The sequence below is a fragment of the Corvus moneduloides genome, chromosome 1 (assembly GCF_009650955.1).
Source record: "Corvus moneduloides isolate bCorMon1 chromosome 1, bCorMon1.pri, whole genome shotgun sequence".
In the NCBI taxonomy this organism is placed as follows: Eukaryota; Metazoa; Chordata; class Aves; order Passeriformes; family Corvidae; genus Corvus; species Corvus moneduloides.
In genome coordinates, this window is record NC_045476.1 from 123,409,968 (window position 1) to 123,437,894 (window position 27,927).

A 27,927-nucleotide genomic window follows, 5' to 3' on the forward strand; every position below is an offset into this window, starting at 1 on the left:
GGCAGGGGGGGCTCTCTGGGGCCCAGGGCCCTCTATGGGGTGGGGGTGGGGGGCCCAAAGTGGAGGTGAAGGTGGAGCCCCCCCTGTCCCCCCCCCCGCCCGCAGGAATTTGTCACCTCGCGGGGACACTTTGTCACCGCGGCCACGACAAAGTGGAGCCGTGTCCGGGGACAGCTGCCAGACCCCCCCCCGCCCCCGCCCCACAGCGGCCCCACAGCGCCACGAGAGGGGCGAGATAACGCCCCCCCCCCCGCCCCCCGCCGTGTCCCGATATAGAAGCGACAGGGACGGGCTGTCAGCACCCCCCGGTGTGGGGACATTGGCCAGGGACCCCCCCGGCCCTGCCCCATAGAGCCCCCGAAATGAGGGGCACCCCTGTCCCTGCCCCATAGAGCCCCCTGAATTAGGGACACCCCTGTCCCTGCCCCATAGAGCCCCCGAAATGAGGGGCACCCCATCCCTGCCCCATAGAGCCCCCGAAATGAGGGACCCCCCCATCCCTGCCCCATAGAGCCCCCGAAATGAGGGGCACCCCTGTCCCTGCCCCATAGAGCCCCCGAAATGAGGGACCCCCCCGTCCCTGCCCCATAGAGCCCCCGAAATGAGGGGCACCCCTGTCCCTGCCCCATAGAGCCCCCGAAATGAGGGGCACCCCATCCCTGCCCCATAGAGCCCCCGAAATGAGGGGCACCCCTGTCCCTGCCCCATAGAGCCCCCTGAATTAGGGACACCCCTGTCCCTGCCCCATAGAGCCCCCGAAATGAGGGGCACCCCTGTCCCTGCTCCATAGAGCCCCCGAAATGAGGGGCACCCCTGTCCCTGCCCCATAGAGCCCCCGAAATGAGGGACCCCCCCATCCCTGCCCCATAGAGCCCCCGAAATGAGGGGCACCCCATCCCTGCCCCATAGAGCCCCCGAAATGAGGGGCACCCCATCCCTGCCCCATAGAGCCCCCGAAATGAGGGGCACCCCTGTCCCTGCCCCATAGAGCCCCCGAAATGAGGGACCCCCCCGTCCCTGCCCCATAGAGCCCCCGAAATGAGAGGCACCCCATCCCTGCCCCATAGAGCCCCCGAAATGAGGCACCCCCCCGGCCCTGCCCCATAGAGCCCCCTGAATTAGGGACACCCCTGTCCCTGCCCCATAGAGCCCCCGAAATGAGGGGCACCCCTGTCCCTGCCCCATAGAGCCCCCTGAATTAGGGACACCCCTGTCCCTGCCCCATAGAGCCCCCGAAATGAGGGGCACCCCTGTCCCTGCCCCATAGAGCCCCCGAAATGAGGGGCACCCCTGTCCCTGCCCCATAGAATCCCCTAAATAACGGACCCCCCCGTCCCTGCCCCATAGAGCCCCCGAAATGAGGGACCCCCCTGTCCCTGCCCCATAGAGCCCCCGAAATGAGGGACCCCCCTGTCCCTGCCCCATAGAGCCCCCGAAATGAGGGGCACCCCTGTCCCTGCCACATAGAGCCCCCGAAATGAGGGGCACCCCATCCCTGCCCCATAGAGCCCCCGAAATGAGGGGCACCCCTGTCCCTGCCCCATAGAGCCCCCTGAATTAGGGACACCCCTGTCCCTGCCCCATAGAGCCCCCGAAATGAGGGACCCCCCCGTCCCTGCCCCATAGAGCCCCCGAAATGAGGGGCACCCCCATCCCTGCCCCATAGAGCCCCCGAAATGAGGGGCACCCCTGTCCCTGCCCCATAGAGCCCCCGAAATGAGGGGCACCCCATCCCTGCCCCATAGAGCCCCCGAAATGAGGGGCACCCCTGTCCCTGCCCCATAGAGCCCCCGAAATGAGGGGCACCCCTGTCCCTGCCGCATAGAGCCCCCTGAATTAGGGACACCCCTGTCCCTGCCCCATAGAGCCCCCTGAATTAGGGACACCCCTGTCCCTGCCCCATAGAATCCCCGAAATGAGGCACCCCCCCGGCCCTGCCCCATAGAGCCCCCGAAATGAGGGGCACCCCCATCCCTGCCCCATAGAGCCCCCGAAATGAGGCACCCCCCCGTCCCTGCCCCATAGAGCCCCCTAAATTAGGGACACCCCTGTCCCTGCCCCATAGAATCCCCTAAATAACGGACCCCCCCGGCCCTGCCCCATAGAGCCCCCGAAATGAGGCACCCCCCCGGCCCTGCCCCATAGAGCCCCCGAAATGAGGGGCACCCCTGTCCCTGCCCCATAGAGCCCCCGAAATGAGGGGCACCCCCGTCCCTGCCCCATAGAGCCCCCTAAATTAGGGACACCCCTGTCCCTGCCCCATAGAGCCCCCGAAATGAGGGGCACCCCCATCCCTGCCCCATAGAGCCCCCGAAATGAGGGGCACCCCCATCCCTGCCCCATAGAGCCCCCTGAATTAGGGACACCCCTGTCCCTGCCCCATAGAGCCCCCGAAATGAGGGACCCCCCCGTCCCTGCCCCATAGAGCCCCCGAAATGAGGGGCACCCCCATCCCTGCCCCATAGAGCCCCCTGAATTAGGGACACCCCTGTCCCTGCCCCATAGAATCCCCTAAATAACGGACCCCCCCGTCCCTGCCCCATAGAGCCCCCGAAATGAGGCACCCCCCCGGCCCTGCCCCATAGAGCCCCCTAAATGAAGGCCCTGCCCCATAGAATCCCCTAAATGAGGGCCCTGCCCCATGGAATCCCCTAAATGAGGGGCACCCCATCCCTGCCCCACATATGCCCCACAAATAAGGGGTTCCTTTGTTCCTGCCCCATTGAACCCCCCCCAAATAGGTACCCCCCTGCTCTGCCCCACAGCCAGCCAACCCCGAATGGGACCCCCCCTGCTCTGCCCCATAGAAACCCCCCCAAATAGGACCCCAGACCACCCCCAGGGTACCCCGCCCTTACTCTGCCCCACAGCTCACGCTATGGGGCGAACACGGAGGGGCTCTGACCCCTCAGCCCCACGGAGACGCCACGGGGCGGGGGGGGGAAGGGGGGGTGCCGCCCCCTCCCCTTCCTTTATCAGCCCCCTCCCCACCCCCCCATTGCTCCTCCCCCCGCCCCCTCCCCCCACAGCGCCCTATAAAAGCTGTGGGGCCGCGGGGCTGCCGAAGGTGCTGCTGTGGGGCAGAGACAGAGGGTGGGGGTGGTTGTGGGGCACAGGGTGGGCTGTGGGTCCCACAGGGGGGTCTGTGGGGTGCATGGGGGTCTATGGGGCACACAGGGGGGTCTATGGGGTGCATGGGGGTCTGTGGGGCACAGGGTGGGCTGTGGGTCCCACAGGGGGGTCTGTGGGGTGCATGGGGGTCTATGGGGCACAGGGTGGGCTGTGGGGCACACAGGGGGGTCTGTGGGGCACAGGGTGGGCTGTGGGTCCCACAGCAGGGTCTATGGGGCACAGGGTGGGCTGTGGGTCCCACGGGAGGATCTATGGGGTGCATGGGGGGGTCTGTGGGGCACAGGGTGGGTTGTGGGTCCCACAGGGGGGTTCTATGGGGTGCATGGGGGTCTGTGGGGCACAGGGTGGGCTGTGGGGCACACAGGGGGGTCTGTGGGGCACAGGGTGGGTTGTGGGTCCCACAGGGGGGTCTGTGGGGCACAGGGTGGGTTGTGGGTCCCACGGGAGGATCTATGGGGTGCATGGGGGTCTATGGGGCACAGGGTGGGTTGTGGGTCCCACGGGAGGATCTATGGGGTGCATGGGGGGGTCTGTGGGGCACAGGGTGGGCTGTGGGGCACACAGGGGGGTCTATGGGGTGCATGGGGGTCTATGGGGCACAGGGTGGGTTGTGGGGCACACAGGGGGGTCTATGGGGTGCATGGGGGTCTGTGGGTCACACAGGGGGTTCTATGGGGTGCATGGGGGTCTGTGGGGCACAGGGTGGGTTGTGGGTCCCACGGGAGGATCTATGGGGTGCATGGGCATCTATGGGGCACGGGGCCCCTTCAGTGGGGCGGTCGCAGGTGGTCTATGGGGCACACAGGGTCTATGGGAAAGCCGGGGGGGGCACACAGGGGTCTCTGGGGGGCACACAGGGGTCTGTGGGGTGCAGCCCCTCACCCCCCGATGCCCCCCCAGATCCCTCCATCCAACCCCCGGACCTACAGACTCCAGGTGAGGGCGCTGCAGGGGGCTTTGGGGGGGGGGGGGGAGCTGCTGTGGGGCCCCACTGTGGGGGTCTCTGGGGCTGGGGGGGGTCTGTCCCTGTCCCCATTGCCCAGGGGACGGTGTCCCCATAGGGCGGGTGGCAGACGCGGTGCTGGTGGCACTGGGAGGGCTGGGATGGCCACGGGGGGTCAATCGATGACCACGGGGGTCCGTGGAGGGGCTGTGGATGGGTGGGGGTCTGTCCCCACGTCCCTCCAGGCCAGATGGTGGACTGGTGGCACTGGGAGGGCTGGAATGACCACGGGGGTCAATCGATGACGACGGGGGTCAGTCGATGGCCACAGGGTGTCCGTGGAGTGGCTGTGGGTGGGTGGGGGTCTGTCCCCACGCCCCCCAGGTGACCCTGTCCCCCCAGGCCAGATGGTGGACACGGTACTGGTGTCACTGTGGGGTCAATCGATGACCACGGGGGTCAATCAATGACCACAGGGTGTCCATGGAGGGGCTGTGGGTGGGTGGGGGTCTGTCCCCACGCCCCCCCCAGGTGACCCTGTCCCCCCAGGCCAGATGGTGGACACGGTACTGGTGTCACTGTGGGGTCAATCAATGACGACGGGGGTCAGTCGATGGCCACAGGGTGTCCGTGGAGTGGCTGTGGGTGGGTGGGGGTCTGTCCCCACGCCCCCCCAGGTGACCCTGTCCCCCCAGGCCAGATGGTGGACGCGGTGCTGGCGGCTCTGGGCGCGGCGGCGCCGTTCCTGCGGCCGGGCGAGCGCGAGCGCCTGGCGGCCACCACGCGTCCCTTCGACCCCCGCGCCGAGTGCTTCGTCCCCCACGCCGGACACGAGTTCGTGAAGGGACGCGTGGTGGACAGACAAGGGGGCAGCGTCACCGTGGAGACCGAGCTGGGAGAGGTGACCCTGGGGGGCTCGGGGTCCTGGGGGTCACAGGGGTCACTGGAGGGATGTCACTGGGGGCACCGAGCTGGGAGAGGTGACCCTGGGGGGCTCGGGGTCCTGGGGGTCACAGGGGACATTGGGGTGATGTCACTGGGGGCGCCGAGCTGGGAGAGGTGACCCTGGGGGGTCACGGGGTCCTGGGGGTCACAGGGGTCACTGGAGGGATGTCACTGGGGGCACCGAGCTGGGAGAGGTGACCCTGGGGGGTCACGGGGTCCTGGGGGTCACAGGGGTCACTGGAGGGATGTCACTGGGGGCACCGAGCTGGGAGAGGTGACCCTGGGGGGTCACGGGGTCCTGGGGGTCACGGGGGACATTGGGGTGATGTCACTGGGGGCACCGAGCTGGGAGAGGTGACCCTGGGGGGCTCGGGGGTCTGGGGGTCACAGGGGTCACTGGAGGGATGTCACTGTGGGCGCCGAGCTGGGAGAGGTGACCCTGGGGGGTCACGGGGTCCTGGGGGTCACAGGGGTCTCAATGGGACACTGTGGGGGTCACGGGGACCTCGGGGTCATGGGGGTCACAGGGGTCATGGGGGACATTGGGGGGATGTCACTGAGCTGGGAGAGGTGACACTGGGGGGGTCATGGAGGTCACAGGGGACACTGGGGGGGTCACGGGGGGCTCGGGGTCATGGGGGTCACAGGGGTCTCAATGGCACATTGGGGGGGTCATGGGGGCCTTGGGGACATGGGGGTCATGGAGGTCACAGGGGACACTGGGGGGGTCACGGGGGGCTCGGGGTCATGGGGGTCACAGGGGTCTCAGTGGGACATTTGGGGGGACACTGTGGGCACTGAGCTGGGAGAGGTGACACTGGGGGGGTCACGGGGGGCTCAGGGACATGGGGGGGGTCACAGGGGTCATGGGGACCTTGGGGTCACAGGGGTCACGGGGGGGATGTCACTGTGGGGACCGAGCTGGGAGAGGTGACCCTGGGGGGGTCAGGGGGGGCTCAACGGGACATTGGAGGGGTCACAGAGGACACAGGGGACATTGGGGGGATGTCACTGAGCTGGGAGAGGTGACACTGGGGGGGTCATGGGGGTCTCGGGGACCTTGGGGTCATGGGTGACACTGGGGGGGTCACGGGTGACACTGGGGGGGGTCACAGGGGTCACAGGGGTCACGGGTGACACTGGGGGGATCACGGGTGACACTGGGGGGGGTCACAGGGGTCACAGGGGTCACGGGTGACACTGGGGGGGGTCACAGGGGTCACAGGGGTCACAGGTGACACTGGGGGGGTCACGGGTGACACCGGGGGGGTCACAGGGGTCACAGGGGTCACGGGTGACACCGGGGGGGTCACGGGTGACACTGGGGGGGGTCACAGGGGTCACAGGGGTCACAGGTGACACTGGGGGGGTCACGGGTGACACCGGGGGGGTCACAGGGGTCACGGGTGACACCGGGGGGGTCACAGGGGTCACAGGGGTCACGGGTGACACCGGGGGGGTCACAGGGGTCACGGGTGACACCGGGGGGGTCACGGGGGTCACGGGTGACACCGGGGGGGTCACGGGGAGGTCGCGGGGCGCTCGCGGTGGGGCCGGTGGAGGGGAGGACATCAGAGGTGACCCAGAGGTGACACAGCGGGACCACGGCGCGGGGCGGGGTCTTCACCCCTCCGTGACCCCCCCCCAGACGGTGACGGTGAAGGAGGGGGACGTGCACCAGCAGAACCCCCCCAAGTTCGACAAGATCGAGGACATGGCCATGCTGACGTTCCTGCACGAGCCCGCCGTGCTCTTCAACCTCAAGGAGCGCTACGCGGCCTGGATGATCTACGTGAGACCCCCCCGAGACCCCAAAAACGGGGGGCCAGGAGGGACCCTGCCCCAAAGCTTGGGGGGGGGGGGTTCGGAGAGGGGTCTGGGGGGGGTCTGGGGGGGCCTGTGGGGTGTGTGGGGCTTCTGGGGGGGTCTATGGGGTATCTGGGATTTGGGGGGGTTCTGGGGGGGTCTATGGGGTATCTGGGACTTGGGGGGCTCCTGGGGGGGTCTGTGGGGTATCTGGGATTTGGGGGGGTTCTGTGGGGTATCTGGGATTTGGGGGGGTTCTATGGGGGGGTCTATGGGGCATCTGGGACTTGGGGGGCTCCTGGGGGGGTCTATGGGGTATCTGGGACTTGGGGGGGGTCTATGGGGTGTCTGGGATTTGGGGGGCTCCTGGGGGGTCTATGGGGTATCTGGGATTTAGGGGGCTTCTGGGGGGGTCTATGGGGTATCTGGGACTTGGGGGGGGGTCTATGGGGTATCTGGGATTTGGGGGGCTCCTGGGGGGGTCTATGGAGTATCTGGGATTTGGGGGGCTCCTGGGGGGGTCTATGGGGTATCTGGGACTTGGGGGGCTCCTGGGGGGGTCTATGGGGCATCTGGGACTTGGGGGGCTCCTGGGGGGGTCTATGGGGTGTCTGGGACTTGGGGGGCTCCTGGGGGGGTCTATGGGGCATCTGGGACTTGGGGGGTTTCTGTGGGGGGGTCTATGGGGTGTCTGGGATTTGGGGGGGTTCTGTGGGGGGGTCTATGGGGTATCTGGGATTTGGGGGGGTTCTATGGGGGGGTCTATGGGGTATCTGGGACTTGGGGGGCTCCTGGGGTGGTCTATGGGGTATCTGGGACTTGGGGGGCTTCTGGGGGGGTCTATGGGGTATCTGGGATTTGGGGGGGTTCTGGGGGGGTCTATGGGGTGTCTGGGATTTGGGGGGCTCCTGGGGGGGTCTATGGGGTATCTGGGATTTGGGGGGCTCCTGGGGTGGTCTATGGGGTATCTGGGATTTCGGGGGGTTCTATGGGGGGGTCTATGGGGCATCTGGGATTTGGGGGGGGGGGGTCTATGGGGTGTCTGGGATTTGGGGGGCTCCTGGGGGGGTCTATGGGGTATCTGGGACTTGGGGGGGCTCCTGGGGGGGTCTATGGGGCATCTGGGATTTCGGGGGGTTCTATGGGGGGGTCTATGGGGCATCTGGGATTTGGGGGGGGGGGGGTCTATGGGGTGTCTGGGATTTGGGGGGCTCCTGGGGGGGTCTATGGGGTATCTGGGACTTGGGGGGGCTCCTGGGGGGGTCTATGGGGCATCTGGGACTTGGGGGGCTCCTGGGGGGGTCTGTGGGGTATCTGGGATTTGGGGGGCTTCTGGGGGGGTCTATGGGGTATCTGGGACTTGGGGGGCTCCTGGGGGGGTCTATGGGGTATCTGGGACTTGGGGGGCTCCTGGGGGGGTCTATGGGGTATCTGGGACTTGGGGGGCTCCTGGGGGGGTCTATGGGGTGTCTGGGATTTGGGGGGCTCCTGGGGGGGTCTATGGGGTATCTGGGACTTGGGGGGGGGGGGTCTATGGGGTATCTGGGACTTGGGGGGCTCCTGGGGGGATCTATGGGGTATCTGGGATTTGGGGGGCTCCTGGGGGGGTCTATGGGGTATCTGGGATTTGGGGGGCTCCTGGGGGGGTCTATGGGGTGTCTGGGACTTGGGGGGCTCCTGGGGGGGTCTATGGGGTGTCTGGGACTTGGGGGGGGGTCTATGGGGTGTCTGGGACTTGGGGGGGGGGGGTGTATGGGGTATCTGGGACTTGGGGGGCTCCTGGGGGGATCTATGGGGTATCTGGGATTTGGGGGGCTCCTGGGGGGGTCTATGGGGTATCTGGGACTTGGGGGGCTCCTGGGGGGGTCTATGGGGTGTCTGGGACTTGGGGGGCTCCTGGGGGGGTCTATGGGGTGTCTGGGACTTGGGGGGCTTCCAGAACAGTCCATGGGGAACCTGGAACCGGAGGAGTTTTCCCGAGGGGGGGGGGTCTGTGGGGCACCTCGAACTTGGAGGAGCTTCTGGGGGGGTCTTTGGGGCATCTGGGGGGGGGGGGGGGGTTGTTTTTCCTCCAGACCCCTTTGGGCCGCCCAGATCCCAAAATGTCCCATCCTTGCCCCCCCAACCCCAAAATGTCCCATCCTTGCCCCCCCCAGCCCCAAAATGTCCCATCCTTGCCCCCCCCCAGCCCCAAAATGTCCCATCTCCGGCCCCCCAGCCCCAAAATGTCCCATCTCCGGCCCCCCAACCCCAAAATGTCCCATCTCCGGCCCCCCCAACCCCAAAATGTCCCATCCTTGCTCCCCCAACCCCAAAATGTCCCATCCTTGCCCCCCCAACCCCAAAATGTCCCATCTCCGGCTCCCCCAGCCCCAAAATGTCCCATCCTTGCCCCCCCCAACCCCAAAATGTCCCATCCTTGCCCCCCCCAGCCCCAAAATGTCCCATCTCCGGCCCCCCCAACCCCAAAATGTCCCATCCTTGCCCCCCCCAGCCCCAAAATGTCCCATCCTTGCCCCCCCCAACCCCAAAATGTCCCATCTCCGGCCCCCCAGCCCCAAAATGTCCCATCTCCAGCCCCCCAACCCCATCTCCAACCACCCTGGACCCCCACCAAAACCCCGCCCCACCCCTTCCCACACCCCTTGTTGTCCCCTCTGGGGGGGGTGGGGTGTCCCCACGCGGGGGTGTCACCTCCCGACCCCCCCCGTTTGTCCCCCCAGACCTACTCGGGGCTGTTCTGCGTCACCGTGAACCCCTACAAGTGGCTCCCGGTCTACGACCCCCAAGTGGTGGCCACCTATCGGGGCAAGAAGCGCAACGAGGTCCCGCCCCACATCTTCTCCATCTCGGACAACGCCTACCAGTACATGCTGACAGGTGGGACCCCCAAAACGGGGCCTGGGGCTCACCTGGGCGCGAGGAGACGTCCGAGACCCCCGGTGACTCCTCCCAGTTTGGGCCCATCTCAACCGGGAGGGTGGAGAAGCCCAACCCTACCCAAAAGCCCCAAAATCTCGCCCACCTTGCTCCTACCTGGTGCTCACCCGGGAGGGTGGGGAGCCCCAGGCCCCCCTGAAGACCCCCCCAGCCTCACCTGGGAGGCTGAAGACCCCCAAGATCCCCAAACATCTCCCCCCGCCCCCCACCTTGGTCCTGCCTGACCTGGCACTCACCTGGAGGGGTAGAGAAGGTCAACCCCCACCCCAGGACCCCCAACACAGCCCCAGCCTCACCTGGTGCTCACCTGGTTTGGAGACCCTCAGACCCCACCTGAAGAGCCCCAGTCTTGCCCCATCTTACCTGGGGTTGCCCTGAGAAGGGTTGGAGACCCCCAAGATCCTCAGCACCCGGCACACCTTGGCCCAGCCGGGTGCTCACCTGGGCAGGAGGAGATCCCCAAGACCTCCAGCATCTTCCTCACCTGCTCCTCACCTGGGGGGGCTGGAGAACCCCAAATTCCAGACCCTCAACATCTCCCCATCCTCATCCCGCCTGACCTGCTCCTCACCTGGGGGGTCAGAGAACCCCAAATTCCAGACCCTCAACATCTCCCCATCCTCATCCCGCCTGACCTGCTCCTCACCTGGGGGGGCTGGAGAACCCCAAATTCCAGACCCTCAACATCTCCCCATCCTCATCCCGCCTGACCTGCTCCTCACCTGGGGGGTCCGAGAACCCCAAATTCCAGACCCTCAACATCTCCCCATCCTCATCCCGCCTGACCTGCTCCTCACCTGGGGGGGCTGGAGAACCCCAAATTCCAGACCCTCAACATCTCCCCATCCTCATCCCGCCTGACCTGCTCCTCACCTGGGGGGGATGGAGAACCCCAAATTCCAGACCCTCAACATCTCCCCATCCTCATCCCGCCTGACCTGCTCCTCACCTGGGGGGGCTGGAGAACCCCAAATTCCAGACCCTCAACATCTCCCCATCCTCATCCCGCCTGACCTGCTCCTCACCTGGGGGGGCTGGAGAACCCCAAATTCCAGACCCTCAACATCTCCCCATCCTCATCCCGCCTGACCTGCTCCTCACCTGGGGGGGCTGGAGAACCCCAAATTCCAGACCCTCAACATCTCCCCATCCTCATCCCGCCTGACCTGCTCCTCACCTGGGGGGTCAGAGAACCCCAAATTCCAGACCCTCAACATCTCCCCATCCTCATCCCGCCTGACCTGCTCCTCACCTGGGGGGCCGGAGAACCCCAAATTCCAGACCCTCAACATCTCCCCATCCTCATCCCGCCTGACCTGCTCCTCACCTGGGGGGGCTGGAGAACCCCAAATTCCAGACCCTCAACATCTCCCCATCCTCATCCCGCCTGACCTGCTCCTCACCTGGGGGGTCAGAGAACCCCAAATTCCAGACCCTCAACACCTCCTCATCCCGCCTGACCTGCTCCTCACCTGGGGGGGCTGGAGAACCCCAAATTCCAGACCCTCAACATCTCCCCATCCTCATCCCGCCTGACCTGCTCCTCACCTGGGGGGGCTGGAGGACCCCAAATTCCAGACCCTCAACATCTCCCCATCCTCATCCCGCCTGACCTGCTCCTCACCTGGGGGGTCAGAGAACCCCAAATTCCAGACCCTCAACATCTCCCCATCCCCATCCCGCCTGACCTGCTCCTCACCTGGGGGGTCAGAGAACCCCAAATTCCAGCTCCTCAACACCTTCTCATCCCGCCTGACCTGCTCCTCACCTGGGGGGGATGAAGACCCCCAAGACCCCCCCTCGCCCCCTGACCCCTCTCTCCTCCCACAGACCGCGAGAACCAGTCCATCCTCATCACGTGAGTCCCCACCCCTGGCACCACCCCACAGATGTGGGGTGGGCCCGGGACCCCCGGGTGACCCCCACGACCCCTCGGTGACCCCCCCGGTGACGCCGTTGCCCCCCACCAGCGGCGAATCGGGGGCCGGGAAAACGGTGAACACCAAACGCGTCATCCAATACTTCGCCAGCATCGCCGCCATCGGCGACCGCAAGAAGGAGGCGGCCAACAGCAGCAAGGTAGGGGGGGCCCCGGGCACACCCCCGGCGTGGGGACCCTCCCCTGGCCCTGTCCCCACCCGCGGTGTCACCCCCCGCCCCAGGGCACCCTGGAGGATCAAATCATCCAGGCCAACCCCGCGCTCGAGGCCTTCGGCAACGCCAAGACCGTGCGCAACGACAACTCCTCCCGATTCGTGAGTGGGGCGGGGGCCGGGGGAGGAGGCTGTGGGGCCTTGGGGTGAGGTCTGGGGGGCAGGACCTATGGGGGGGGGGCCTGTGTCTGTGGGGCACAGCGGTGGGGCGGGGGTCTCCAGGTGGGTTCTGTGGGGTGGGGCCTGTGTCTGTGGGGCACAGCGGTGGGGCGGGGGTCTCCAGGTGGGTTCTGTGGGGTGGGGCCTGTGTCTGTGGGGCACAGCGGTGGGGCGGGGGTCTCCAGGTGGGTTCTGTGGGGTGGGTCCTGTGTCTGTGGGGCACAGCAGTGGGGCGGGGGTCTCCAGGTGGGTTCTGTGGGGTGGACGTCAGAGGCTGGGGTCTTTGGGGTGGGGCCTTTGTCTGTGGGGCACAGTGGTGGGGCGGGGGTCTCCAGGTGGGTTCTGTGGGGTGGACGTCAGAGGTTGGGGTCTTTGGGGTGGGGCCTTTTTCTGTGGGGCACATCAGTGGGGTGGGGGGTCTGTGGGTGGGTTCTGTGGGGTGGGGATCTCCAGGTGGGTTCTGTGGGGTGGGCGTCAGAGGTTGGGGTCTTTGGGGTGGGGGTCTTTGGGGTGGGGGTCTGTGGGGAGGAGACTGTAGGTTGGGATCTATGGGGCAGGGTCCATTGGGATCTGTGGGGCGTGGCCAATGGGGCGGGGTCTGAAGTTCACAGCGGTACAGGGGACGGGGTCTGGGGGACAGGACCTACGGGGAAGGGTCTGTTGGGTGGGGTCTATAGGGGGGCCTCTGTGGGGCAGGGTCTCTTTATGGGGCCTATGGGGTGGGGCCTATGGCCCCCCACAGCCCTCCCCCACCGCCCTTGCAGGGGAAATTCATCCGGATCCACTTTGGGGCCACCGGGAAGTTGGCGTCGGCCGACATCGAGACCTGTGAGTGGCCACGGGCCGGTGGGAGCAGGGGTTGGCCACCCACAAGTCCACGTGTCCAGAGATCTCCTTGTCCCTCTGTCTGTCTCCTCATGTCTCCGTCCCTCCATCCATCCGTCCCTCCCCCCGTCCATCCCTCCATCCATCCATGTGTCCATCCGTCTTCCTGGTGGATGGATCCATGAGTTGTCCATCCCTCCATCCATCTCCTCACCCCTCCGTCTGTCCCTCCATTTGTCCATCCTTCCGTCCCTCTCCATGGTTGATAGATCCATGAGTGGTGTCCCGTCCTGTTGTCCGTCCCTCCATCTCCTTGTCCCACCACCCATCTGAGCCTCCGTCTCCATCCTACTCGTCACTTACCCATCCATCTCTTCATCCATCCACGCGTCCATCCCTCCACCCTTCTCTCCATGTCTCCATCCCTCTCCTCATCCCACCTTCTCCCCATCCACCCCTCTCCAGACCTCCTGGAGAAGTCCCGCGTCATCTTCCAGCTCAAGGCGGAACGGAACTACCACATCTTCTACCAGATCCTCTCCAACAAGAAGCCGGAGCTGCTGGGTGAGCCGGGCCACCACCGTGGCCTCTGGGCTTCTCCTTCCCCCCTCCTCCCGAACTTTGGGGTGGTTTGGGGAGACTGGGAATGCTCAGCGGTGTCTCCATCCTGCACCAGAGATGCTGCTGGTCACCTCCAACCCCTACGACTACGGTTACGTGTCCCAGGGTGAGGTGACCGTGGCCTCCATCGATGACTCCGAGGAGCTGATGGCCACTGATGTGAGCAGGGTGGGGTGGAGGGAGGGATGAGTCCATGGATGGTTGGATGGATGGATAGATGTGTCCTCAGATGGATGGATGGATGTTTCCATGGATCAACGAGTCCATGGATGGATGGATGGATAGATGTGTCCTCGGATGGATGGATGGATGGATCTGTGGATATAAAGGTCCTCAAATGGATGGATGAGTCCACGGATGGATGGATGAAATCCTCAACAGGATTGATGGAAGAATCCATGGACGGGTGAATCCTCACAAGGATGGATGGATGGATGGATGAGCCCATGACTGGATGGATGAGGTTCTCAAATGGATGGATGGATGGATGAGTCCATGGATGGATAAGTCCTCAGAAGAATGGATGGATCAATGGATGCATGAGCCCATGGATGGTTGGATGGATCCAGGATAAATGAGTCCTGAGCTGGACAAATGAGCCCATGGATGAATGAACAAGTCCATGGACAAGTCCTTCAAGTGGACAAGCCCATGGCTGGATGTGTCCCCATTGGCCAGCTGGGCCAATGAGTGGGAAGGGCGGTGGGAGGGACCCACAGGTGGTGACCACCACAGGTGCTGACCACCACAGGTGGTGACCAGCAGAGGCCATGTCCTCACCTGGTCCCTCCCCCCACCCCCTCCACCCCTCCCAGAGTGCCTTTGATGTCCTGGGTTTCACGGCCGAGGAGAAGGCCGGTGTCTACAAGCTGACGGGCGCCATCATGCACTTCGGCAACATGAAGTTCAAGCAGAAGCAGCGGGAGGAGCAGGCGGAGCCGGACGGCACCGAAGGCGGGTCGGGGCAAGGGGGTGACAGCTCAGGGAGGGGTCACCAGGTGAGGTGGCACCTGACCACGCGTCTCCCGCTCCACAGATGCCGACAAGTCCGCGTACCTGATGGGGCTGAACTCGGCCGATCTGCTCAAGGGCTTGTGTCACCCGCGCGTCAAGGTGGGCAACGAGTACGTCACCAAGGGGCAGAGCGTCCAGCAGGTCTACTACTCCATCGGCGCCTTGGCCAAGGCCGTCTACGAGAAGATGTTCAACTGGATGGTGGTGAGGATCAACAACTCGCTGGACACCAAGCAGCCGCGGCAGTACTTCATCGGCGTCTTGGACATCGCCGGCTTCGAGATCTTCGATGTGAGGCTCGAGGCAGGGCAGTGGCGTTGGGCCTTGAAGGGGTGGCATTGAGCCAGCTGGGTGTTGAGGGGGTCTCCTGTAGCTTCACGCTGACCTTGGGTGGAAATTTGGGTCTTTATGTTGATGTCATGGAGCGTTGAGTCGACCTCATTGATCCTGTTGGGCATTGACTCCTTTGGGTGTTGAGTTGACCCTCTTGACACCACTTGGGTGTTGTTTGGAACCCTTTGGATCTCAGGTTGACCCCGTTGCTCTCATTTCACATTCTGTTGACCCTACCGGGTGTTGAGTTGTCCTCTTGACGCCCATTGGGCATCACCTTGACCCTGTTGGGTATTGAGTTGACCCCACTGATCCCATTTGACATTGTCTTCACCCCACTGGGTGTCAGATTGACCTTGTCCATCCCATTGGGCATCACTGTGACCCCACTGGGTGTTCCGTTGACCCTGTTGACCCTACTGAGCCTTGAGTTGGCCCCGTTGGGGGTTGAGTTGACACCATTGACTCAGATGGCCCCATTGGGTGTTGAGTTGACACCATCAGGTGTTGAGTTGACCCCATTGACTCAGTTGGCCCCATCAGGTGTTGAGTTGACCCCATTGACTCAGTTGGCCCCGTCGGGTGTTGAGTTGACCCCATAGACTCAGTTGGCCCCGTTGGGGGTTGAGTTGACCCCATTGACTCAGCTGGCCCCGTTGGGGGTTGAGTTGACCCCGTTGACTCAGCTGGCCCCATTGGGGGTTGAGTTGACCCCATTGACTCAGCTGGCCCCGTTGGGGGTTGAGTTGACCCCGTTGGGGGTTGAGTTGACACCATTGACTCAGTTGGCCCCATCAGGTGTTGAGTTGACACCGTTGACTCAGTTGGCCCCGTTGGGTGTTGAGTTGGCCCCGTTGGGGGTTGAGCTGACCCCACTGGGGGTTGATTTGACCCCATTGGGGGTTGAGTTGACCCCATTGACTCAGTTGGCCCCGTTGAGGGTTGAGTTGACCCCATTGACTCAGTTGGCCCCATCAGGTGTTGAGTTGACACCGTTGACTCCGTTGGCCCCGTTGGGGGTTGAGTTGGCCCCGTTGGGGGTTGAGTTGGCCCCGTTGGGGGTTGAGTTGGCCCCATTGGGGGTTGAGTTGACCCCATTGACTCAATTGGCCCTGCTGGGTGTTGAGTTGACCCCACAGACTCCATCACCCGCCCCTCCCTCTCCTCCCCCAGTTCAACAGCTTTGAGCAGCTCTGCATCAACTTCACCAACGAGAAGCTGCAGCAGTTCTTCAACCACCACATGTTTGTGCTGGAGCAGGAGGAGTACAAGAAGGAGGGCATCGAGTGGGAGTTCATCGACTTCGGCATGGACCTGCAGGCCTGCATCGACCTCATTGAGAAGGTACCGCCTCCCCCAGGGCCTCAGGGGGCTGAGGGAGGAAGGTCCCTCCAGTTGGAGCCCCTCAGATGCCCCACGAGCAGCTTTTGGGTTGTCCATGGTATCCTCCCCGGCCAACGGGGTCTCCTCGTCCACAGCCCATGGGCATCATGTCCATCCTGGAGGAGGAGTGCATGTTCCCCAAGGCGTCGGACATGACCTTCAAGTCCAAACTCTACGACAACCACCTGGGCAAGTCGGCCAACTTCGGGAAGCCACGGAACATCAAGGGCAAGTCCGAGGCCCACTTCTCGCTCATCCACTACGCCGGCACCGTGGACTACAACATCCTGGGCTGGCTGGAGAAGAACAAGGACCCCCTCAACGAGACAGTGGTGGGGCTCTACCAGAAATCCGCCCTCAAGCTCTTGGCCCACCTCTTCTCCAACTACGCCGGGGCAGACTCTGGTGTGTGACGGAGGGATGAAGAAGACGGCTGCCCACAGCAGTTGTCCTCGTTCCCACCTCATCCCACCCCTCTCCTCCCCAGGTGGTGACAGCGGGAAGGGGAAAGGAGCCAAGAAGAAAGGTTCCTCCTTCCAGACTGTCTCAGCCCTTCACCGGGTGAGGGACGTGCACCGGGCCTGCCGTGGGGCAGGGGGAGAACAACCCCTGCTGTAGAGGGTGGTCCCACCACCCCCCAGCCCCTCCCCTGCTCCCCCGTTGGTCACCCTCCTCTCTCCCGCCCAGGAGAACCTCAACAAGCTGATGGCCAACCTCAAGACCACCCACCCCCACTTCGTCCGCTGCCTGGTCCCGAACGAGCGGAAGGAGCCGGGTGAGCTGAGGGTGGGGATGGGGGGTTGGGGGGTGGGTGTGGCTCGTGGTTGACCCCTCACCTGCATCCCCCCACCAGGTGTGATGGACAACGCCCTGGTGATGCACCAGCTGCGCTGCAACGGGGTCCTGGAGGGAATCCGCATCTGCCGCAAGGGCTTCCCCAACCGCATCCTCTACGGGGACTTCCGCCAGCGGTGGGGACGCGGAGGGGGTTTGGGGAGGCGGGGACAACCCCACCGGGGCTGGACTCAGGGGGTCATCTCCTCTCTGGCCCCCAGGTACCGCATCCTGAACCCCGCGGCCATCCCTGAGGGGCAGTTCATCGACAGCCGCAAGGGCGCCGAGAAGCTCCTGGGCTCCATCGACATCGACCACAACCAGTACAAGTTTGGGCACACCAAGGTGAGGTCGTGTGGTCCCCGTTCCCTGTGGTGCCACCATCCTTCAGGTGTTGAGGACCCCATGGTCCCACCACTCACGTGTCCTTCTGTCTGTCCCTATGTCCATCTGTTCCTCCCGGCCCCCCCACCCCATCCTTCCACCCACCCACCACAACCAGTTTGATCCCAGTGGGTAAGATCTCGTGGTCCCTGCTCCCTGTGGTCCCACCACCCAGGTGCTACATGGACCCCATGATCCCCATGTCCATCTGTCCATCCCCATGTCCATCTGTCCATCCCCATGTCCATCTGTCCATCCCCATGTCCATCTGCCCCCCCACTCACGCACCACCCCATCCTTCCACCACCACAACCGCTTTGGGCACACCGTGGGGAGATCCTGTTGTCTCTGTTCCCTGTGGTCCCACCACCCGAGATGGACATGGACCTCATGGTCCCACCACCTTCTTCCCCACCTCCTCCCTCCCCTCAGGTCTTCTTCAAGGCGGGGCTGCTGGGGCAGCTGGAGGAGATGCGGGACGAGCGCCTGTCCCGCATCATCACCCGCATCCAGGCGCGGGCGCGGGGGCAGCTCATGCGCCTTGAGTTCAAGAAGATCGTGGAGCGCCGGTGAGACAGGGGTGGGGCTTCTGCTCACCTGGTCACCTGCTTGGGGATGTGGTGGCACCTGGGCCCTCCTCCTGGTAGGGACGCGCTGCTGGTGATCCAGTGGAACCTCCGGGCCTTCATGGGGGTGAAGAACTGGCCGTGGATGAAGCTCTACTTCAAGATCAAACCCTTGCTGAAGAGTGCAGAGACGGAGAAGGAGATGCAGGTGGGAGGAGGGAGCGGGGTGGGACCACCGATGGTCTGGAGGGTGATGGATGAGGGTCTTTGACCCGCTTGGGGTCTCCTGGAGCAGAACATGAAGGAGGAGTACGGGCGGCTGAAGGACGCCCTGGAGAAGTCAGAAGCGCGGCGGAAGGAGCTGGAGGAGAAGATGGTCTCCATGCTGCAGGAGAAGAACGATCTCCAGCTCCAAGTGCAGGCCGTGAGTCTGACCACCCCAAAACCACGTCATGGGGATGACCACCACCCCCACAGCCTCCAGGGCAGCCCCACTTCACCTGGTGTCCTCCCCTCCAACAGGAGCAGGACAACCTGAACGACGCCGAGGAGCGCTGTGACCAACTGATCAAGAACAAGATCCAGCTGGAGGCCAAGGTGAAGGAGCTGACGGAGAGGCTGGAGGATGAGGAGGAGATGAACGCTGAGCTGACGGCCAAGAAGAGGAAGCTGGAGGACGAGTGCTCGGAGCTGAAGAAGGACATCGATGACCTGGAGCTGACCCTGGCCAAGGTGGAGAAGGAGAAACACGCGACCGAGAACAAGGTGAGGGCAGAGAGAGGCCTCAGCCTCAAGGTGAGGGGACTTGAGTCTTGTTGGGTTGGGTTAAGGATACTCAAGGCTGGTTGGGCTGGTGAGACCCAAAACTGGTTGGGTTGGGTTGAGATGACCAAGGATGGTTGAGTTGGGTTGAGAAGACGAGGTATTGGTTTGAGTTGAGGAGACCCAAGGCCGGGTGGAATCTGTTAGGATGGGTTGAGGAGACCCAAGGTGGGTTGGGAGGATCCAATGTTGGTTGGGTTGGGCTCATCGAGAAGACCCAAAGTCCTTTGGGTTCTCCTGCTTTGAAAGAACCTCTTTGGCTGAGGTGAACATCAACCTCCCCTGACTGCCCCACCCTGGCACTGAGCTGGAGGCCGGACACTTCTCCCACAGGTCAAGAACCTGACGGAGGAGATGGCGGGGCTGGACGAGACCATCACCAAGCTGACCAAGGAGAAGAAGGCCCTGCAGGAGTCCCACCAGCAGACGCTGGACGACCTGCAGGCCGAGGAAGACAAGGTCAACACCTTGACGAAGGGCAAAGTCAAGCTGGAACAGCAAGTGGACGACGTGAGTGTGGCCAGTCCCACCCCAGGTCCTGCTGAGGAACTTCTGGAGCAAAGACGAGCAAAACTTGAGGCGTGTCCCCATTTCTGTGTTCCCACACAGCTTGAAGGCTCCCTGGAGCAGGAGAAGAAGATCCGGATGGACCTGGAACGGGCCAAGAGAAAGCTGGAAGGAGACCTGAAGCTGACCCAGGAGAACATCATGGATCTGGAGAATGACAAGCAGCAGCTGGAGGAGAAGCTCAAGAAGTGAGGCTGGACCGCTCCTCCATGTGAGGTCCCATCGAGGGTCACAGGTGGGGCCTCACTGTCCCCTCTTCTTCCACAGGAAGGAGTTCGAGATCCACCAGCAGAACAGCAGGATCGAGGATGAGCAGGCGCTGGCTCTGCAGCTCCAGAAGAAGCTGAAGGAGCTACAGGTGGGGGGGAAGTTGGGTCTGGGCCTGCTTGGGTTGGGCTGGAGAATGTCCAGGCGGTTGGGTTGGGCTGAAGAGAAACCTGAGGGTTGAGCTGGAGAGTCTCAGGGTGGCTGGGCTGAGTAGAAGAGGCTCCACTTAGGTGGGTCAGTTTGGGTTGGGTTGAAGAGTCTCCGGCTGCTTGGGTTGGGTTGAGTGGAGGGGTTGGGTGGATCCCAGCCCAGCACCCTCTTGGTGCGCAGGCGCGGATCGAGGAGCTGGAGGAGGAGCTGGAGGCGGAGCGGACGGGCCGGGCCAAGGTGGAGAAGCAGCGCTCGGAGCTGTCCCGGGAGCTGGAGGAGCTCAGCGAGCGGCTGGAGGAGGCCGGCGGTGCCACCTCGGCGCAGCTGGAGCTCAACAAGAAGCGGGAGGCGGAATTCCAGAAGCTGCGGCGGGACCTGGAGGAGGCCACGCTGCAGCACGAGGCCACGGCGGCCGCGCTGAGGAAGAAACACGCTGACAGCGTGGCCGAGCTGGGCGAGCAGCTGGACAACCTGCAGCGCGTCAAGCAGAAGCTGGAGAAGGAGAAGAGCGAGCTCAAGCTGGAGCTGGACGACCTCAGCGCCAACGTGGAGCAGCTGATCAAGTCCAAGGTAGGCGGAGGCCGAGGTGGACAGCAGGGAATCATGGGATGGTTTGGGTGGGACAGGACCGAGAGGATCAGCCAGTTCCATCAACCAACAGGCAGGGACACTTCCCACTAGACCGGGTTGGGTTGGGTTGAGTTGTGCTGAAGAACTTTCAGCTGGTTGAGTTGAAGGGTGTCCACCTTGTTGGGTTGAGCTGTGCTGGAGAACCTTCAACCGGCTGAGTTGGGTTGAGTGCCCACCTTGTTGGGTTGAGTTGTGCTGAAGAACTTTCAGCTGGTTGAGTTGGGTTGAGTTGTGCTGGAGAACCTTCAGCCGGTTGAGTTGAAGGGTGTCCACCTTGTTGGGTTGAGTTGTGCTGAAGAACTTTCAGCTGGTTGAGTTGGATTGAGTTGTGCTGGAGAACCTTCAGCCAGTTGAGTTGGGTTGAGTGTCCACCTTGTTGGGTGGAGCTGTGCTGGAGAACCTTCAACCGGTTGAGTTGAAGAGTCTCCGAGTGGTTGGGTTGGGTGGATCCCACCCAGGGACACCTTCCACTAGCCCAGGTAGCTCCAAGCCCTGTCCAACCTGGCCTTGGACACCTCCAGCGATGGGGCACGTCCAGTCCACTGTAACCTCTGGCCCCTCCCTGCAGGTGGCCATGGAGAAGGTGTCGCGCTCCATGGAGGACCAGGCTGCCGAGCACTTGGCCAAGCTGGAGGAGACCCAACGTGTCCTCAACGACGCCAACACCCAACGGGCCAAGCTGCAGACGGAGAATGGTGAGAGCTGAGCCGGGGCAGCCCCACCTCCCCCTGCCCCACAGCTGCACCCCCACCCCCCACCCGACCTTAAGCCCGCCCCACACCTGAAGCTCCACCCACCCGTGCAGGTGAGCTCTCGCGGCAGCTGGAGGAGAAGGAGGCGCTGGTGTCCCAGCTGACCCGCGGGAAGGCGTCCTACACCCAGCAGCTGGAGGACCTGCGCAGGCAGCTGGAGGAGGAGATGAAGGTGGGGTCAGGTGGGGGGGTGAGAAGACCTGGGAGGGGCCCAGGTGGGTCACAGGTGTCCTTCGCCCTTGTGGTCACTGGTTCAGACCAGTGGGGTTGGGTGGGTCCACCTGCAGTGGTTCCATCTAAGGTGGGGGGGGTCCATCTGCAGGGGGTTCCCCTGTAGAAGGTCTGGGAAGGGTTGGGTTGGTCCATGGAAGGTCTGGTTGGGTCGGGGTGATGAAGACCAGCTCTTGCTGAGCTGGAGACCCCCCAAGAAGCTCAAGTTGGCTTGGATCCAATGGTCCCGCCTTCTCCTGAAGGTGTAAGGAAGGTTGAGCTGATCTGGAAGAGGCTGGGTTGGTCTACGGAAGGTCCAGGGATGATTGGGTTGGTCTGGAGGAGGTTGGGTTGGGTTGGTCTAGGGAAGGTCCAAGGATGGTGGGTTGGTCTGGAGAAGGTTGGGTTGGGTTGGTCTAGGGAAGGTCCAAGGATGGTGGGTTGGTCTGGAGAAGGTTGGGTTGGGTTGGTCTAGGGAAGGTCCAAGGATGGTGGGTTGGTCTGGAGAAGGTTGGGTTGGGTTGGTCTAGGGAAGGTCCAAGGATGGTGGGTTGGTCTGGAGAAGGTTGGGTTGGGTTGGTCTAGGGAAGGTCCAAGGATGGTTGGGTTGGTCTGGAGAAGGTTGGGTTGGTCTACAGGAGTTGTGGTGATGCAAACCAGCTCTTGCCGAGCCAGAGACACCCAAGAGGACTCCAGTTGACCTGGACCCAAGGGTGCCACCTTCTCCCCACCAGGCCAAGAACGCGCTGGCGCACGCGCTGCAGTCGGCCCGGCACGACGGGGACCTGCTGCGGGAGCAGTACGAGGAGGAGACCGAGGCCAAGGCCGAGCTCCAGCGCTCGCTCTCCAAGGCCAACTCCGAGGTGGCCCAGTGGAGGACCAAGTACGAGACAGATGCCATCCAACGCACCGAGGAGCTGGAGGAGGCCAAGTGAGTCATCACCCCGCGGATGGAGCTTCTGTGGGGTCAGGGGTGGAGACCACCAACGGGAGAAGGTTTTGGAGGTTGTCATCTCCTCATGGATGTAGCTCCTGTGGGGTCAGAGGGGTGGAGACCACCCGCTGGAGAAGGTTCTGGAGGAGGCCAAGTGAGTCTTGCCCCATAGATGGAGATTCTGTGGGCTTGGGGAGGTGGAAACCACCGGCAAAGGTTCTGGAGAAGGTACAGCGACCTGCAGATGGTAGAGGAGATGCAGAGCAGAACCTTGGCCCGTGGCTGGGTGGGAGAAGGGTTTGAGTGGCCCCACCTGGCCCGTGGGTGACCCCAAGTGGTGCCCGGGGCAGGAAGAAGCTGGCACAGCGGCTGCAGGAGGCCGAGGAGGCCGTGGAGGCCGTCAACGCCAAGTGCTCCTCGCTGGAGAAGACCAAGCACCGGCTGCAGAACGAGATCGAGGACCTGATGGCCGACGTGGAGCGGTCGAACGCGGCTGCTGCCGCCCTGGACAAGAAGCAGAGGAACTTCGATAAGGTGGCCGGGGGTGGCCGGGTGGGGCTGGTGGGGTGGGGCCCGGTGCCTGTGGGGTGACACCTGGCGGTCCCCAGGTGTTGGCCGAGTGGAAGCAGAAGTTCGAGGAGTCACAGACAGAGGTGGAGGCGTCGCAGAAGGAGGCCAGGGCCCTCAGCACCGACCTCTTCAAGCTGAGGAACATCTACGAGGAGTCCCTGGAGCACCTGGAGACCTTCAAGAGGGAGAACAAGAACCTCCAAGGTGACAACACGGGTCCCTCCGCCCACCTGGGCGTTCCCTGCCCGTTCCCGCGGGGTCTGACGGGGTCTCACCTGGGCAGAGGAGATCTCGGACCTCACGGAGCAGCTCGGCGCTGGTCACAAATCCATCCATGAGCTGGAGAAGGTCCGGAAGCAGCTGGATGCCGAGAAGCTGGAGCTCCAAGCTGCTCTGGAGGAGGCTGAGGTGGGACAAGCCCCGTCCCTCCCTGTCACTGAGTTCTCCTGGTGGGACGTCCGTCCTCTGTGGTCCTCAAGGTCATGTCTGTCCCCACCCAGGCCTCCCTGGAGCACGAGGAGGGGAAGATCCTGAGGGCGCAGCTGGAGTTCAACCAGGTGAAGGCGGAGTACGAGCGCAAGCTGGGCGAGAAGGAGGAGGAGATGGAGCAGGTGAAGCGCAACCACCTGCGCGTGGTGGAGTCGCTGCAGACCTCGCTGGACGCCGAGACCCGGAGCCGCAACGAGGCCCTGAGGCTGAAGAAGAAGATGGAGGGCGACCTCAACGAGATGGAGATCCAGCTCAGCCACGCCAACCGCGGTGCCAACGAGGCCCAGAAGCAGGTCAAGGCTCTGCAGGGCTACCTGAAGGTACCTGTCATGGGGACATTGAGGTCCTGAAGGTACCTGTCCATGGGGACGTGGAGGTGTAGGAGGTACCTGAAGGTCCTATGGGGACATGGAGGTGTAGGAAGTACCTGGAGGTCCTATGGGGACATGGAGGTGTAGGAGGTACCTGAAGGTACCTGTCCATGGGGACATGGAAGTGTAGGAGGTCCTGAAGGTCCCATGGGGACATGGAGGTGTAGGAGGTACCTGGAGGTCCCACGGGGACATGGAGGTGTAGGAGGCCCTGAAGGTACCTGTCCATGGGGATATTGAGGTCCTGAAGGTCCCATGGGGACATGGAGGTGTAGGAGGTACCTGAAGGTACCTGTCCATGGGGATATTGAGGTCCTGAACGTACCTTGTCCATGGGGACATTGAAGTCCTGAAGGTCCCTGTCCATGGGGACATGGAGGTGTAGGAGGTACCTGAAGGCCCCATGGGGACATTGAGGTCCTGAAGGTACCTGTCCATGGGGACATGGAAGTGTAGGAGGTCCTGAAGGTCCCACGGGGACATGGAGGTGTAGGAGGTCCTGAAGGTACCTGTCCATGGGGACATGGAGGTGTAGGAGGTCCTGAAGGTACCTGTCCATGGGGACATGGAGGTGTAGGAGGTACCTGAAGGTACCTGTCCATGGGGACATGGAGGTGTAGGAGGTCCTGAAGGTACCTGTCCATGGGGACATGGAGGTGTAGGAGGTACCTGAAGGTACCTGTCCATGGGGACATGGAGGTGTAGGAGGTACCTGAAGGCCCCACGGGGACACTGAGGTCCTGAAGGTACCTGTCCATGGGGACATTGAGGTCCTGAAGGTCCCTGTCCATGGGGACCTTGGGGTGTAGGAGGTCCCACCACCCAGCAGGAGTGGTTAGATGGACATTCCCCTCCCTCCCCACCACCCCCCAGTCAGGTGGACCCGCCACCCCTTCCCCACCCCATGGCCGGGTGGACCCACCACCCCTTCCCACCACCCCCCAGGACACGCAGCTGCAGCTGGACGACGCGGCGAGGGTCGGGGAGGACCTGAAGGAGAACGTGGCCATGGTGGAGCGCAGGAACACCCTGCTGCAGTCAGAGCTGGAGGAGCTCCGGGGCCTGGTGGAGCAGACCGAGAGGGCCCGGAAATTGGCCGAGCAGGAGCTGATCGAGGCCAGCGAGAGGGTCCAGCTCCTCCACTCACAGGTGAGACCTCACCTGCCTGCCAGGACAGGAGCCACCTCCATCCAGGGACGCTCCGACCCAGGAGAAACAGCTCTGATGGCTCGGCTGGGGACCTCGAGGTGGCTCAGGGTGGTGTGGACCTGAGGGCCTCACCTTGGTTGGGTTCATCTAAAGAAGGTCCAAGGAGTGTTGGGTTGGTCCATGGAAGGTCTGGTCGACAAAGACCAGCTCTTGCTGAGCTGGAAGCCCCCAAGATGGCTCCAGTTGACCTGGACCAAACAGTGCCACCTTCTCCTGAAGGCCTGAGGAAGGCTGGGTTGGTCCAAGGAAGGTTGGGTTCTCTTCCATGTTGCATCACCAAGATCTCCAGATCCTTCAACCTGCAGGGTTATGGGGGAGTCTCCAAGGCCTAAGGGGGGACTGAGGGGTGGGACAGCAGCCCCAGGGCCACCTCTTGAGGTCCCTCCCTGTCCCCCCAGAACACCAGCCTCATCAACCAGAAGAAGAAGATGGAAGGTGACATCTCCCAGCTGCAGACGGAGGTGGAAGAGGCCGTCCAGGAGTGCCGGAACGCTGAGGAGAAGGCCAAGAAGGCCATCACCGACGTGAGTGTCACGGTGGGGCCACCGCCGGGGCCACCGCAGAGGACAAGCCATGGACCCCTCCTTGTCCCCCCATGGGCAGGCGGCCATGATGGCGGAGGAGCTGAAGAAGGAGCAGGACACGAGCGCGCACCTGGAGCGGATGAAGAAGAACATGGAGCAGACCATCAAGGACCTGCAGCTGCGGCTGGACGAGGCCGAGCAGTTGGCGCTCAAGGGGGGCAAGAAGCAGCTGCAGAAGCTGGAGGGGCGCGTGCGGGAGCTGGAGAACGAGCTGGAGGCCGAGCAGAAGCGCAACGCCGAGAGCGTCAAGGGGCTGCGCAAGTCTGAGCGGCGCGTCAAGGAGCTCAGCTACCAGGTGAGACCATGGAGGTGACACCATGGAGGTGACACCATGGGGACGGGTCAAGGAGCTCAGCTACCAGGTGAGACCATGGGGGTGACACCATGGGGATGGGTCAAGGAGCTCAGCTGCCAGGTGAGACCATGGGGGTGAGACCATGGAGGTCAGCCAAGGAGCTCAGCTACCAGGCGACACCATGGAGGCGACACCATGGGGATGGGTCAAGGAGCTCAGCTACCAGGTGAGACCATGGGGGTGACACCATGGAGGTGACACCATGGGGACGGGTCAAGGAGCTCAGCTACCAGGTGAGACCATGGGGGTGACACCATGGAGGTGACACCATGGGGACGGGTCAAGGAGCTCAGCTACCAGGTGAGACCATGGGGGTGAGACCATGGAGGTGACACCATGGGGATGGGTCAAGGAGCTCAGCTACCAGGTGAGACCATGGGGATGGGCCAAGGAGCTCAGCTACCAGGTGAGACCATGGAGGTGAGACTCAGGTCCCAGGGGAGACCACCAGGGTGGGTGAAATTCAGCTACCAGGTGAGATCATGAAGGTGAGACAGGCTCAGCTACCACCAGCACACAGCACGGTCCCTCAGTGGGGGACCAAAACCATGCACAGATGGTGGCCACAGGGACGCAGATGACGCACAACATTCCTTGGGTGACCATGAGGATGTGGGTGACCCAGAACATCACCCTGGTGGCCAGGGGGACACAGGCGGTGTCCGGAAAGGGAAACTGAGGTGCAGGAGTTCTGGTCGTGCTCTGGTCCAGTGTCCATCCCTGTCCCTGTTCCCCCAGACGGAGGAGGACAAGAAGAACCTGCTGCGGCTGCAGGACCTGGTGGACAAACTGCAGATGAAAGTCAAGGCCTACAAGCGACAGGCGGAGGAGGCGGTGGGTGACTGGGGGGGATGGATGGATGGATCCATGGAGGGATGGATGGATGGATCCATGGAGGGATGGATGGATGGATCCATGGATGGATCCATGGATGGATGATGGATGGATTGATGGACAAAGATGATGGATGGATGGATGGATCCACGGATGGATGGATGGATGGATGGATGGATCCATGGATGGATGACGGATGGATGATGGGATTGCAGGAAGAACAAGACGAGCTGATGGATGGAACCATGGATGGATCCATGCATGGATGATGGATCCATGGATGGATGATGGATGGATGATGGGATTGCAGGAAGAACGAGCAGATGCTGATGGATGGAAGGGGGACAAGGGTGGGCAGAGAGAGGGACAGAGGGACAGGGGGACAAGGACGGTGGGAAGGACAGAGGAAGAGATGGATGAGGGGAAGGTGGGACTGATGGGGGGATGGATGGCTCCATGGATGGATGGAAGAGAAGGATGGACAGATGGATGAAGCCACCCCTGTGACCTCCCCCGTGCCCCCAGGAGGAACAGGCCAACACCAACCTGGCCAAGTTCCGGAAGGCGCAGCACGAGCTGGACGAGGCCGAGGAGCGCGCGGACATCGCCGAGTCCCAGGTCAACAAACTGCGGGCCAAGAGCCGCGACATCGGAGCCAAGGTGGGACCTCCCCGGTACCCCCTGGAACCTCCCCACAGCTGCCCCACAACCCCCCTGGAGCTCCTCTCTTCTCCCCCACCCCACTCCAGAAGCTGCACGATGAGGAGTGACCCATCCCCAGGAGGGACACACCAGATTCACCCTCACCACCATGAGTGACCCCTCACCACCATGAGTGACCCCTCACCACCATGAGGGACTCCACTGCCACCACAAGTGACCCACCATGATAAAGGACCCACCGTGACAATGGCTGACCAACCACCACCATCATGGAGCCACCACCACCATCATGGACCCACTACCGAAGACCCATGATGATGATGATGATGATGATGATGATGGACCCACCGCCATCACGGAGCCACCACCGCCATCATGGACCCACTACCAAAGACCCATGATGATGATGATGATGATGATGGACCCACCACCATCACGGAGCCACCACCACCATCATGGACCCACTACCGAAGACCCATGAT

The 27,927-nt window shown here is 63.3% G+C and overlaps 1 protein-coding gene and 2 long non-coding RNA genes across 3 annotated transcripts; 1 reads left to right on the plus strand and 2 right to left on the minus strand.

Annotated features, from left to right (window-relative positions):
- Positions 1-4,775: 4,775 nt before the first annotated feature.
- On the plus strand, positions 4,776-27,777 carry LOC116451762 (myosin-6-like). Its single transcript, XM_032125493.1, has 38 exons — positions 4,776-4,976; positions 6,669-6,812; positions 9,550-9,706; positions 11,597-11,624; positions 11,737-11,845; positions 11,929-12,021; positions 12,843-12,906; positions 13,369-13,467; positions 13,580-13,683; positions 14,340-14,478; positions 14,561-14,829; positions 16,045-16,215; positions 16,350-16,659; positions 16,742-16,815; positions 16,942-17,029; positions 17,108-17,225; positions 17,310-17,433; positions 17,905-18,041; positions 18,120-18,246; positions 18,334-18,462; positions 18,561-18,803; positions 19,194-19,370; positions 19,470-19,615; positions 19,695-19,785; positions 20,025-20,414; positions 21,043-21,169; positions 21,280-21,398; positions 22,171-22,367; positions 22,721-22,904; positions 22,979-23,144; positions 23,224-23,348; positions 23,441-23,749; positions 24,746-24,949; positions 25,408-25,533; positions 25,613-25,888; positions 26,687-26,782; positions 27,308-27,442; positions 27,532-27,777. Exons 1-38 carry the CDS (start codon positions 4,776-4,778, stop codon positions 27,550-27,552), a joined length of 5,817 nt encoding a protein of 1,938 aa, XP_031981384.1. The 3' UTR covers positions 27,553-27,777.
- On the minus strand, positions 20,646-23,681 carry LOC116451769. The gene is made up of 6 exons (XR_004243334.1): positions 23,593-23,681; positions 23,216-23,521; positions 22,965-23,115; positions 22,684-22,874; positions 21,256-22,608; positions 20,646-21,153 (listed from the first exon to the last, which is right to left on the minus strand). It is a non-coding gene; the product is annotated as an uncharacterized LOC116451769 (long non-coding RNA).
- Positions 24,754-26,041, minus strand: LOC116451772. The gene is made up of 3 exons (XR_004243337.1): positions 25,664-26,041; positions 25,217-25,501; positions 24,754-25,096 (listed from the first exon to the last, which is right to left on the minus strand). It is a non-coding gene; the product is annotated as an uncharacterized LOC116451772 (long non-coding RNA).
- Positions 27,778-27,927: the final 150 nt, after the last annotated feature.